Raw genomic sequence first — 12,507 nt, forward strand, 5'->3', positions numbered from 1 at the left:
AGCTGGACGAACCAGCGGCCGCTCTGATTGGCTGAGGCCCGGCAGACCCCGGGATAAAAGAGCAGCTCAGTCCTCCAGCGCTCCATCACCCTCCTCTTCCTCACCATGGCCTTCCTCTGGATCGTGTCCTGCCTCGCCTTCGTCAGCGCCGCCTACGGTGAGTTTCACAGCCTTTCTGGAAAAAGAGGGTTCGGGTTGAACTTGCTTTGTGTTTTTAGTCCAGAAAAAGATTTCCTGATGAAGGAGAGATTATTGTTATTGGTTAAAACAAAAGAGCAGAAGTTACAGCTCAGAGTTCAACGTATTAACCTCTAAGTATTGAACATTCGATGAATGTGACTCTTTGAATTCAAATAAAACTCACGGTGCAACAATAGATGCACGTTGTGAACAGACAGCAGGACTTTAGAACCAGCACATGCAGTAAAAACAGCAGAACGTCTTTAAAGTCGCCCGTCGTCCTCTCAGGCTGCGGCAGCCCCGCCATCGCCCCCCAGGTGAGCGGCTACGCCCGCATCGTCAACGGAGAGGAGGCGGTGCCTCACTCCTGGCCCTGGCAGGTGTCCCTGCAGGTGAGTCAGCTGACTCTCTTCTTCTTCTTCTTCTTCTTCTTCTTCTTCTTCTTCTTCTTCTTCTTCTTCTTCTTCTTCTTCTTCTTCACTGCTTCATATTGAGTTGAGTTTTTATTTTTCTCTGCCAGCAATCCAGCGGCTTCCACTTCTGTGGAGGATCTCTGATCAACGAGAACTGGGTGGTGACCGCCGCTCACTGCAACGTCAGGTCAGCGCAGCCAGTCGGTCCGACTTCCTGTTTGTGTCTCGCTGCTTCCTGCTGGAGACGAGAAACTTTATGTCTCCAAACAAGTGGTTTCATCTGTGATCATCTTTAGTTTTTAACCCCACAAACAGGAAATAGACGTTGTTGGATTGATCCACATTTGGTGCTTTAGTGATTATATTGAGTCACAACAAACCACAGCGCGACAATGGTGATGATGATGATGATGATGATGATGAATGAAGAATGAATGCATTCAAAGCATCAGGATACTTGTTAGTAGAAACATTCTCAGCTGGATGACGTTTCTCAGTTTCTTGCTAAGGAGAGAAACAGAATTAGATGTTTCTCCGTGTGGTTTGTGTGAACCGGCCCTTTAAAAGATCTACTTCCTGTTTCCTGTCAGGACCTACCACGTTGTGATCGCCGGAGAGCACAATAAGGGCTACGGCTCCAACGAGGATGTCCAGCGCCTGAAGCCCGCCAAGGTGAGAAGAAGAACGGCCCGTCAGCCAATCAGGGTTTAGAACACGCCGTTCTTTAACGCGCTAACCCCCCCCCCCCCCCTCCCTCCTCCAGGTGTTCACCCACCCCGGCTGGAACCCCAGAACCATCAACAACGACATCTCCCTCATCAAGCTGGCCAGCCCCGCCCGCCTGGGAACCAACGTGTCCCCCGTCTGCCTCGCCGAGTCCACCGGCAACTTCCCCGCCGGCATGAACTGCGTGACCAGCGGATGGGGTCTGACCCGCTACAACGGTGGGACTCAAGCCCTTTAGTCTGAAAGGATACACTGCAATGTGCTTTTACTCTGAAAGGGGAGGAGGACGTGTGTCTGAGTGTGTGTTGCCTGTCTCCCACAGCTCCCAGTACTCCCAACCTGCTGCAGCAGGCGGCCCTCCCCCTGATGTCCAACGAGCAGTGCAAGAGGACCTGGGGCAACCAGGTCTCCAGCGTGATGATCTGTGCCGGAGGAGCCGGAGCCACTTCCTGCATGGTGAGGCCCCGCCCACTTCCTGTCTGGCTCAGATCTTCTGAAGCTGTAGTTTATTGGTTTGTTTCTTGACGGCCGTGTTGGGTTCCTCAGGGCGACTCCGGCGGCCCCCTGGTGTGCCAGCAGGACAACGCCTGGACCCTGGTGGGCATCGTGTCCTGGGGAAGCAGCCGTTGCTCCACCTCCACTCCGGCCGTCTACGCCCGCGTCACCGAGCTCCGCAGCTGGGTCGACCAGATCCTCGCCGCCAACTAAGCGCTCTCAGGCCGGGACCCCAAATCCCCCAAAACCCCTGAGCGGCCGTCCCACCGCAGAGTGTGCGGACAATGCACAGAAATAAAAATACTGAACACTGATCGTGTTGCTTGTTTTGATTTGTGTCGACTGAACTGCGTATTTCAGGTTTTATAGTTCTGAACATAAGAGAGAGATTAAACAACAAAGACTCAACCGGTCAGATCACCTCACAATGCATGCTGGGTAGATTTCTGTCCGACATAAAAAACATAAAACAAGCTTCTGGCTGTTAGCTTGATGTTAGCCTAGCGGGATCCCGGCTCCTCCTGTCCACGTGGTCACAGAAACGTCCCCAGTGTAAAAATGTTGTGTCAAAGTACATCGACAATTTCAGAGTTAACACAACAACAAGAGAAAAACACCTCCCCAGTGTTGATGTACTTATACACTGCTATAAGACAGAGTACTCTGGAAGTACTTCATATTGTTGTGAAACATCCACTGCAGTTGTTAATTTGTCTTCATCTTGAAATGCTCAACAGAGGGCTAACGCGACCGAGTTCAAGGTTAGCTTAAATGTGCTGCACAGTTAAGCTAACATAAAGCTAACTAGCTAACATCAAACTCCACAATGTGGGCAAGAGAGCTCGGTGTGGAGGATTGAGAGTGTTGTGTTGTTTTAATGTACAGAGGCAGAACAATAGCAAATGAACACAAGCGGTTCATGAGTCCTGTAAACAGTTCACAATTGCTATTGCAACACTCATAAACATGTTGTATTAATATCTGATGTCATAAATCATTGAAGGGGAAATTAGCTCTGTCGTCTGTAAACAGTTCATCACCTTCTGTTTTGTTTGATACGGCTCATATTGCTTAACTCTGTTCTTCATGTTAACATCCTGAAGAGACTCACTAACTGTGGTAACTACTAACTACTACTATTACAACATAATTATAATGTTGTGTATTTGTAAAAAACAAAACAAAACAGCACATTATGAATAACTTAGTGATTGAGTTTAGGCAGAGAAGGCTTAGAGGCGCTGGCGCTCACCACTGCACTAACTAACTACACTAATTATACTAACTACTAACTATAATAGCTACTAACTATACTAATCATGCCATCTCCTGTACTTACAGTATTTGATGCTTTTATCCTCCGGACAGTTTGACAGACTCTAGTAATCAAGCTTTTATTTTGAAATCCCCTGACAGGAACTCGGGCACTCTGCTTCCGTTGGCTTGACGCGTCTCCAGCAGCTCGTCGTGTCCGGACTCCTGACGCGTGTGATCCTCATCATGGACCAGGTCTTTCAGGCTGTGAGTCTTGGTCCTCTTCAGCGGCTCTGACCCCCCCAGCTGACATGCTGCAGCCGGGAAACAGCTCCTTCTGCCGGGCGCAGCTGCTGGAGACCAACCGCTCCTTGGCGCCGGACGGCGGCTCCGCGCCGGAGGCGGCGGTGGTGCCGGCGGTGTTCGGGCTGATCTTCGTGGTGGGGGTGGTGGGGAACTCTCTGGTGATGGCGGTGATCGGGAAGGTGAAGTACGGCGGAAGGAGGCGCGCCAGCAGCCCCACCAACATCTTCATTCTGAACCTGAGCGTGGCGGACCTCCTCTTCCTCCTGCTGTGCGTCCCGTTCCAGGCCACCATCTACTCGCTGCCGCAGTGGGTCTTCGGGTCCGTGCTCTGCAGCTTCGGGCACTACTTCTCGGCCGTCAGCATGCTGGTGAGCGTCTTCACGCTGGCGGCCATGTCGGTGGACCGCTACGTGGCCGTGGTGCTCTCCAACAAGTCCGCGCGCGTCCGGAGCCGCCAGAACGCGCTGTGCGGCGTGTGCGCGATCTGGATGCTGTCCCTGCTGGTCTCGGTGCCGGTGTTCCAGCATCAGGTCCTGACAAGCCACCCCAGCGCCCCCAACAGCACCTTCTGCTGGGAGCAGTGGTCCGGAGCCTCCAGACGCGCGTACCGGGTCACGCTGCTGCTGATCGGCTACCTGCTGCCGCTGCTGCTCATCAGCTGCTGCTACAGCAAGGTCAGTGCGTCATGTCAAGGTCAGTGCGTCATATCAAGGTCAGCTGCTTTATCAGGACCATAAACCACATTCATGAGAGGGCGAGGGACCAAAGGGCGCGCGCTCATAAACACTGTGCGTAAAAGCTTGCGCTGACCCGCACTGGGACACCGGTGTGGAGTTTCAAAATAAAACGTGCATGCGATTTTATTAAATTATTGATTGTCATACGTCACTGCATCCCCCTCACAATGTTTTATGTGTTCAATATTCATACTTTTCTTTCCAACAGAAGAAATGATCAAAAATAATTCAAAGACAAACGCTTCCTAAAGTTTATTGTCTGTTATTCCTAATTCAGATTTTTCCTTTTTTTCAGGTTTTGTTTCATCTTCATAAAAAGTTGAAGAACATGTCCAGGAATTCTGGACGCTCTAAAAGAAAGGTGCACTCCTCCTCTTCCTCCTCCTCCTTTTCCTCCTCCTCTTCCTCCTCCTTCTCTTCCTTCTCTCTGCTGTTGATGAAGATGAAGTTACATGTGCAGTGTGTTATATGTTCTGTCGCTGATATAAACTCCTTTGAACTGGTCGGAGCACAGTATCACTACAGGCTTGTCGTACTATTGGTAGTATCGTAGTATCATGAACGGCTCCTTTGTACTCTGCTTATAGTACTATTGGTGGTACTGTAGTACAACTGACGGCCCCTTTGTACTCTGAATCGTAGTACTATTAGTGGTAGTATCATAGACTCCTGCTGGCTGACGGGCCACAGACAGAGACCCCTGGTACTCTGGATGACACCCTGGATGACACCCTGGATGACACCCTGGTAGCATTGTGCCGGCGTCAGCTCCTCGGGTCAGTGCAGCTGGAACAAAGGCTGCTGGGTAAATATTTAGACAGCAAGGCTAAATATAGAACAGATTCCCTCACAGTCAGGAGACGAAGGACCGTCTTCTGACTTCGTTCATTCAGACATTTGCAACCCCGTCGTCAGCTCAGTTATGGATTATGATCGTGATCACATGACGAGGAAACGATTCTCATCTTTTGAGTTTCCCTAAAGCAGAGACCTCCTCACGTTGAATCCTCTGCAGGAGCTTTATGGTTCTTTATTGAGTAGTTAAATCACATGAAACACAACTTTATATATATATATAAGACGCTGAGAGGAGGTGCAGAAATATTCAATAACAAAAACTAGAAGATTTCACAACAATGTTGATGGTTTTGCGACTTCTGCCGTAAGACGTCCCAATATATATTCTATATAATATATTATTATTATTATTGGTAATGAGATGTGTTGTTGAGGTTGTTGTGGAGTCATTTATGTATCTGTGGTGACTTGAGAGCAGCTGTTGCTTCATGGACAGTCACTTGTTACCATCGTCTACTAAACATCTTAAACTCCGGCTTCACAGACAAAGACATAATCTAATCACCAAAATAGTGCAATAAACAGAGAGAAGCAGCTGATATGCTGGCTGTGTTTGTGGAGTTAAACATGTGAGCTGCTCCTCATGTCTGTATTTAAAGTGACATACACACACACACACACGCATGCACACGTGTGACCGTAATTACACACCGACGTAGATACACACACACAGTCAGCCATTTTGTGTCACACAAGCTAACTTCATGCTAGCAGTTGGTCTGTGTGCCTCTACTGTATGAGTGTTTATGTATCTATATAAGTCTATATATATATATGTGTTTCTAAGTATCTATATAAGTATGTGTTTCTATGTATCTATAATAAGTATTTATATAAGTATGAGTGTTTATGTATCTATATAATTATGTGTTTCTATGTATCTATAACAAGTAGTAGTTTCCTGACTGTATGTGGGCGTGTCCTGACTGTATGTGGGCGTGTCCTGACTATATGTGGGCGTGTCCTGACTGTATGTGGGCGTGTCCCGACTCAGCCTGAAGTTTCTTCTCTTTCGTCCGGCAGACGGCTCAGACTGTCCTCCTGGTCGTCGCCGCCTTCACCATCTGCTGGATGCCCCACCACATCATCGCCATGTGGGTGGAGTTTGGCACCTTTCCCCTGAACGAGGCCACCTTCGCCTTTCGCATCGTCTCCCACTGCCTTTCCTACGGGAACTCCTGCGTCAACCCCGTCCTCTACGCCTTCCTGTCCGAGAACTTCCGCAAGGCCTGCCGCCAGGTCTTCACCGGCTGCTTCCTGTACCCGCGGCCGCCCTCGGGCGAGGTGGTGCGTTTACGCACGGAGAACTTCTCCACCACACACTCCACCACCAACATCTGAAAGACTGATGGGCGTGGTCAGACGCAGAAGGACAACGCCGGGATGTCCTGCTGCGGGTTTCTCACAGCAGGATGTGTGTCACATGACACCAGGACGGCGTGTGATTGGCTGCTGACTGTCTCCGTTGACAGCCTGCCCTTGTCTTGTTTGAACTGAACAGAAAACTGCAGGACACTTTATTAAGTGAAGTCTGGCTTTTAGAAATGAAACTAACAGCACTTCTGTAAGCAAAGCAAATTCATAGTTTCATTGAAATAAATTAGTCAAAGGACCGTTTTAATCCCTTTTTTGAGAACTGAAAAAGTATAGCTGCATCATTATCATTTAGGTTAATAATGACTGCTTATGAAAAAACAGCGGTTGAGCATACGTTTCACTTTATTTGTAGTATATTTTTTATGTGTTATATTAAAATCTGGTGAAAGAAACGCTTCTTAATTGTCTGGTTTTAACTTTCATCACGAGTCCACAACAAGTTTATTTTCGAGTGCATTGGAGTGTTTAGACCCATCCTGATAGCGAGTAACAATAAAACATCTGACTGCAACGCCCCCCGGTGGTTCATCTGATCTTTGAGAGTCCTACACTTGGCCAAGGCCTGTCAGGTAAGAAGCTAAACAGCGCCATGTTGTGATCCTCCAGTAGAACCTGTACTCATCAGAGTCTAATCTATCCCACATAAAGAGACCTTGTTGAAACTAAACTTATAGACGTGACATTGAGTCATTGTGTTGTGTGTCTTCTGTGTTCCCCTGTGATTGTCTGCTGATTTTCTGCCTTGTCCACTCCTTAAACCAGTGACAGTCCCAAAGTCAGACTTCATCATTTCATTGTTATCCTGCCTTATTTTGTCCTGATTCATCAGTGTTTGTTTCCTCTGGTTTCTCAGCCTTCAGTCTGTCTTGATGAGTGATATGATGAAGCTGTGTTTTCTACTGATGCCATGACATGAAGACAGATGATCAACTGTCATACAGCTGAATACAAACAGAGAAGACACAGGAGCCATCAAGATGTCTTTATGATGCTGAATATTTATTGAAGTAAATGTGAAAGCTTGAAGTGGTCACAGTTGAAGAAGACTCGTCCAACTGCAGCTCTTCATGTTCACTCTGAACTACGAGAGTCTCACTCTGAACTACTACACATTAAATTGACAAACATAGGGTTTCTTAAAATGACAGGCCGCGTCGTTCCAGCGTCCCCAGCCTGTAAAACAGAAAACAGTCATGTGATGAACAGGATTTCAGGGTTGGTGGTACTGAAGTGTCTTATTGTCATGTTGTCTTTACACAGTGTGAACTTGCTATGTCTGTATATACTGCATTATACTTGTTGAGTAATCGAGGAAAATATGAGAGTATAAAAGTGTAACCATTATGAACGTAGAACTATTTTCTTTTTCAGTACATTGAACAAATATACTCACCAGCTCTTAACATAAACATTCTGTTACTTAGTTGTGACTCAGTATTTTAAATCAGTGTGACATGAAGAGGTTCAGTGAGGTTTAAATGCAGCACCTTCCTTCATACTCATCTGGACTGTTTTCTTGAGCTACTTTAATCATCATCCACCAGGGGTCATGAAAGTGTCTTTTCTTGAGGTTCAGAAGTCTACATTCATCTCTATTGAGTCTTTAGTTTACTCACTCTCGTAGTTCATCTCAACGCAGTTCTCTTTCCACCAAGAGTTGTCCGGCTGGCCAGGAGCCCAATATTTGTAGTCGAGTTTAGACTTATCGGTCCAATGCAAACCATTGACCTGAAGAAATCAACAAACAACCAATGGATCAACTGAGGATGACTACTGCACTAACAGTAGGGTACACAGTAAGTGTACCCTAAATGTACCCTAGAAGTATACACAGGAAGTAGTAAACAGCTCAGTAGGATGTTTCCATGTTCTTCAGAGGCCTTTTGGTGGATTTCTTTGGTGGGCAATTATTGAGAGTAGTAACATAATTTAATGATTCAATAGCACAAGTTTACCTCTGTGATTTCATTGTAAACACATGAGAGGCACAAACTGAACAGAAACATTCACTTCTTACCCGATACAGTCCGATCCAGTATTGAAGAAATATAGGCTTAGTCCTCCACATGGCACATTCCACCTTAAACAGCTCATCGAGGCTGTGGATTGATATGAGATGTCCACCTTGGTATGTGTGACATTCATTCTGTAACCAAAATACATATTCTTTACTAACACTTCACCATGGGTGCATCCTAACTCCCTCATGTGAACTTTCTTCACTTGACCCCGAAGTCATGATGAATGTTCACGTTCCCTTCTGCTCTGAGGAGAATACACAAGATCACACTCAAAGATATAAAGAGTACCTCAATTCAACAAGATTCATTTTGTCTGCTCATTTTCTCATAATTTCATTTTCTTTTCCTGTTTTCCATTTCAATTTTAATCTTTGAATTCAAGCTTTTAAAGTGAAACATTACCAATAATATTTTCTATTATTTTCAAAATGCCAAATTATAAAAATGTTTTTGTAAAATTCCCTTTACAATTTATATTCTGCGTAATTGACCCTCCATAGTTGTACCTGCTTCATCAAAACACTTGATTATACTTGAGAGTAACTGGACTTCTCCTTTCCATAAATACAGCTTCCTCCTCTTTCTCACTTCTTCTCATGAAGTAATGAGACTGTGAACAGGATGAGGTCAAATGTGCTGTCTGTAGTCTCCTGTGAGTTTGTTTTTATTACCTCTGCTTCGCGATGACTCAAAGAAGCGAAAGAGAATGACTTCATACAGCGTTTTTCATCGAACTGGAACCACCCTTTACCCAAGTCCTTACTACATCGGATTGGCCGATAGTTGGTTCGACACATTAGTTGAGGAGTCCCTGTTTTAAAGAAAAAAAGATGGATGTGCTGTTAGTTTAGTGTTCCTGGTGTCTGTGTAGAAAGATATTTAGGGACAGTTTGGTTTTTACATGGTGCAGCGTCCGACATGGACATCAGCACCACCAGAAGAAGGACGGCTGTCACCACAGCAGGACGCATGGCTCAGGATTCACTGACTCTCAGAACTCTACAACTGAAATATCACCTGGAAATGCCACGCCGTTCAACCCCATCACAACAACCACTTCAGTTCAGAGCAGTTTTTAAAGCCACAGATCAGATTAAAGTTATTTTTGTTCTCTAAACCCAAGAGACAAAGAGGACTCACCACAAGTGTCTTCTCCCTCGTTGCATCTCAGTCTAAAGGTCTGTTTATATACCTTTCACAGCCATGCCTGTGGACTTGAACGTTCACACATTTAACTACTTCAACAACACGCCTGTTTAACTTCCACGTCATCTCAGAAGTAGGATCCACATCTATTCATTTACAACATTAGAATATCAAGCATCCGTGCACAAAGCACTTCTTCAATACAAGGTTGAATAGTGACCAGTTCATGAGTTGCAGCTCTATGAATGTTTTCTAGATGTTGATATGTGGACCATCCTGTATAGGACTGTTACGTTCCTCAATTTAAGCCAAAGGGAGGCGGGGAGTAACAATAACACAGGCAACAAAGGGATAAACAAAAAGTTGGTTTTATTACAGTTTTTTTCTGATTGCTTAGACACTTCTGGCTTTTCCTTTTTCTGTGTAGTAAACAAATAAGAAACGTTTAATTTTTGTTCCTAACACTTAAACAACAGAGAAAAATGCAGTAGAAGAAAACAGTAACATTTGTGTTGGAAAAAAAAGATAGAAAAAAATTAGGCAAAATCTGGCCTTCTGTGTGCGTCTGGCCATAAGACTTCTTCTACATCACATGCGATGTCGTCTTGAGCTAGGCAGCGTGGAAAGTATCGCCTGGGGTGCTGTATCCAGCCACGGCATGACCCCTGATCGATGTCGCCACAAGCCTCCTCCATTGCCTGTATAGGGGTATGCGTTGGTGGGGCTTGCGATCATACACCTACCAACGCCATGCAGAGAAGAATTCCTCTATAAGATTCAAGAACGGAGAGTGTGGGGGGAGATTGAGCGCCATGAAAAGTGGGTGACCTGTGAACCAATTGCAGACCAGAGCAGCCCGATGGAAACTAAAATGATCCCAGATGATAACGTACCTGAGCTGCTCTTGCCCCTGGTCGTTGGGAATTAGTCTTTTGTAGAGGGTGTCCGGAAAAGTCATAATGTGTGCAGTGTTGTATGGGCCTAGGATTGCATTATGGTGAAGAACGCCGCTTTGACTAATAGCCGCACACGTTGTTATGTTGCCACCACGTTGCGGCTCAGATTTGGTTAAACCCGTTGCCCAGCCTCCCTCATGGTTATCCCGTAATTGTCAACATGGTCAACCAAAGTCGCTCTGGTCTGACCTGTCCTCTTCTTTTCTCCCGTCCTGTTTCAACTCTTCCTTCTTCTGCTTTTACTTCTTCACATCCTCGTCCTCCTCTAATTCTCGCCCCTCTTTCTTTCTGTCCAATATTGGCCTCCATTGTTGTCCAAACCAAATGTTTACCTGTGGCCTATTCATAGTGCTCATGGTGATGATATCACAAAATAATTCTCCCAAAAAGATGTTTGGGAACAACAACTGACAGCAGGTTGGTGTGTGTCTGTGTCCTTTTGTGAATTGCATTGTGGGGTCAAAGATCTTTACACAATGTCCATCATTCAATATTTGGGTTAAAACTTGACTTTGTAGGGTTCAGTACATTCTTGTCTGAAGTTTGTGATCGCTCTAATAATAATGTGTTCACGACTTGCCTCCCAAAGTGAAGGGTTATGTCCTTACGTGGAAGATGAATGTGATCAAACATCCACATGCCAGAGGACAGGGAGAAACCGGTTGACTTCAGGTCTTTGTTATTGATACAGGCAGAGCAGACAGTCTTTGAGAGAAACACGATGGTGAAACAGGACAGAAAAAAAGAGCCTGATCTCACAGAAATATGTGAAAAGACTAAAGGGTCTCAGCTCATAACATGGTGGTCGTCCGCAGTGGGTTTGGATCACTTGTCCGCTCCACCAAACAGGAACGCAGGCTTGAGTTCTCACATCATTTGAGCTTCAATGTAAGTTAATGCCACCAATGAAAGCACAAATATTCAAAGGACTGACGAGTGCAGACATTAGTATCAAATGTCTGTATGGATGGTAAAATATTACATCAATTTAAAATACATCACTCTGTCAGTCACAACCTGGCTCAAGGTTGGACCGCATGGGGAGACCCCACACGTGGTCTGGGTTTGTTTTAGTCCACTGACCAATAAATAAAGCTAAAAGCCCAAAAGGTGAAAGTCAGGAGACAGAAAGATCCCAGAGTCAGTCCAGGTGAGCGACCAGCTGACTCCACCCTCCGACCTCATGCAGGTAGAGGACAAAGAGTCGTGTTTAGAGGAGCTGATACTGTTTCCAACTGCTGAACGAACATTATTATTATTAATTTCTTCATCTGAGGATGATTCAGAGCTGCTGAAGATGAACACAAGTTCTTCAAGTTCATCTGTTTGCTGTGAAAGCCCTTCAGGGTGAGGAGTAGTCCTGCAGAGAACTAGTTTAAATATGAAAGCAAACAGATCATTCAGATGGGAGAATGCCGTCGCGCTGGGTCTCATGGTTGTTCGGGGCTGGACCCATGAGCAAGAACACGGAGCAGGAGTAGTCCACCATTATCTTTATTTAACCGGGACCAGAGGTGGAAAAGGTGAGGAATGGTGATGGCTTGGTAGCCGGTTGGGTGTCAGCAAGGTAGTGACCAGGGGCGCTCTTGGGGTTGCAGAGAGGCTGAGGATGGAGAAAGAACAGGCTGCATACAAGCAGAGGCTGGGAATCAATGGGGCAGTATTTCCAGGCATGTCGACTGGTGATCTGGCGAGGGGTGGAGGGAGAACTAGGGAAGATATACTGTGGGCCTTGATAGGGGAATGGGTTGCTCGGAGGGGTGTCTTCCTCTCTTCTTCTCTAGTGTCTTCCTCTCTTCTTCTCTATTGTCTTCCTCTCTTCTTCTCCGCTGTGAGACACAGAAGAACAAAAGTCGGTCACACTGTGATCAAATCTGTCCTCTCAGTCTTCATGACATTAGAGCTTAAATGCAGCTTTACTCCGATGAATCATAAAATCATAATGTCTCTGTCTCTCGTCAGTAAAGTAGATTCACGTCCAATCACCATTTATGAAATCTCTATCCATTAAAGAGCATCAGCGCCCACTAATCCTTAT

General features: G+C 45.8%; 2 protein-coding genes and 1 long non-coding RNA gene across 3 annotated transcripts; 2 read left to right on the forward strand and 1 right to left on the reverse strand.

Moving 5' to 3' along the window:
• Window positions 1-105: 105 nt before the first annotated feature.
• Window positions 106-2,056, forward strand: LOC137788983 (chymotrypsin B-like). Its single transcript, XM_068582202.1, has 7 exons — window positions 106-157; window positions 469-572; window positions 701-780; window positions 1,184-1,265; window positions 1,357-1,537; window positions 1,642-1,775; window positions 1,866-2,056. Exons 1-7 carry the CDS (start codon window positions 106-108, stop codon window positions 2,025-2,027), a joined length of 795 nt encoding a protein of 264 aa, XP_068438303.1. The 3' UTR covers window positions 2,028-2,056.
• Window positions 2,057-3,328: 1,272 nt separating this feature from the next.
• On the forward strand, window positions 3,329-6,567 carry galr1b (galanin receptor 1b). The gene is made up of 3 exons (XM_068581260.1): window positions 3,329-4,048; window positions 4,407-4,472; window positions 5,993-6,567. Exons 1-3 carry the CDS (start codon window positions 3,380-3,382, stop codon window positions 6,308-6,310), a joined length of 1,053 nt encoding a protein of 350 aa, XP_068437361.1. The 5' UTR covers window positions 3,329-3,379; the 3' UTR covers window positions 6,311-6,567.
• Window positions 6,568-7,324: 757 nt separating this feature from the next.
• On the reverse strand, window positions 7,325-9,521 carry LOC137797154 (uncharacterized). Its single transcript, XR_011078765.1, has 6 exons — window positions 9,508-9,521; window positions 9,269-9,384; window positions 9,039-9,178; window positions 8,364-8,492; window positions 7,963-8,074; window positions 7,325-7,519 (listed from the first exon to the last, which is right to left on the reverse strand). It is a non-coding gene; the product is annotated as an uncharacterized lncRNA (long non-coding RNA).
• Between the last annotated feature and the right edge of the window lie 2,986 nt (window positions 9,522-12,507).

Source organism: Clinocottus analis, unplaced genomic scaffold (genome assembly GCF_023055335.1).
Source record: "Clinocottus analis isolate CAN_PGR_092001 unplaced genomic scaffold, fCliAna1.0.p SCAF_10, whole genome shotgun sequence".
In the NCBI taxonomy this organism is placed as follows: Eukaryota; Metazoa; Chordata; class Actinopteri; order Perciformes; family Cottidae; genus Clinocottus; species Clinocottus analis.

Excerpts from the sequence above, each read along its gene's own strand:
- galr1b (XM_068581260.1), top strand. The coding sequence starts at position 3,380 with ATGCTGCAGCCGGGAAACAGCTCCTTCTGCCGGGCGCAGCTGCTGGAG. Across the intron at positions 4,049-4,406 it reads TCAGCTGCTGCTACAGCAAG|GTTTTGTTTCATCTTCATAA; the intron begins GTCAGTGCGTCA and ends CCTTTTTTTCAG. Across the intron at positions 4,473-5,992 it reads CTGGACGCTCTAAAAGAAAG|ACGGCTCAGACTGTCCTCCT; the intron begins GTGCACTCCTCC and ends TTCGTCCGGCAG.
- LOC137788983 (XM_068582202.1), top strand. The coding sequence starts at position 106 with ATGGCCTTCCTCTGGATCGTGTCCTGCCTCGCCTTCGTCAGCGCCGCC. Across the intron at positions 158-468 it reads CTTCGTCAGCGCCGCCTACG|GCTGCGGCAGCCCCGCCATC; the intron begins GTGAGTTTCACA and ends TCGTCCTCTCAG. Across the intron at positions 1,538-1,641 it reads GGGTCTGACCCGCTACAACG|CTCCCAGTACTCCCAACCTG; the intron begins GTGGGACTCAAG and ends TGTCTCCCACAG.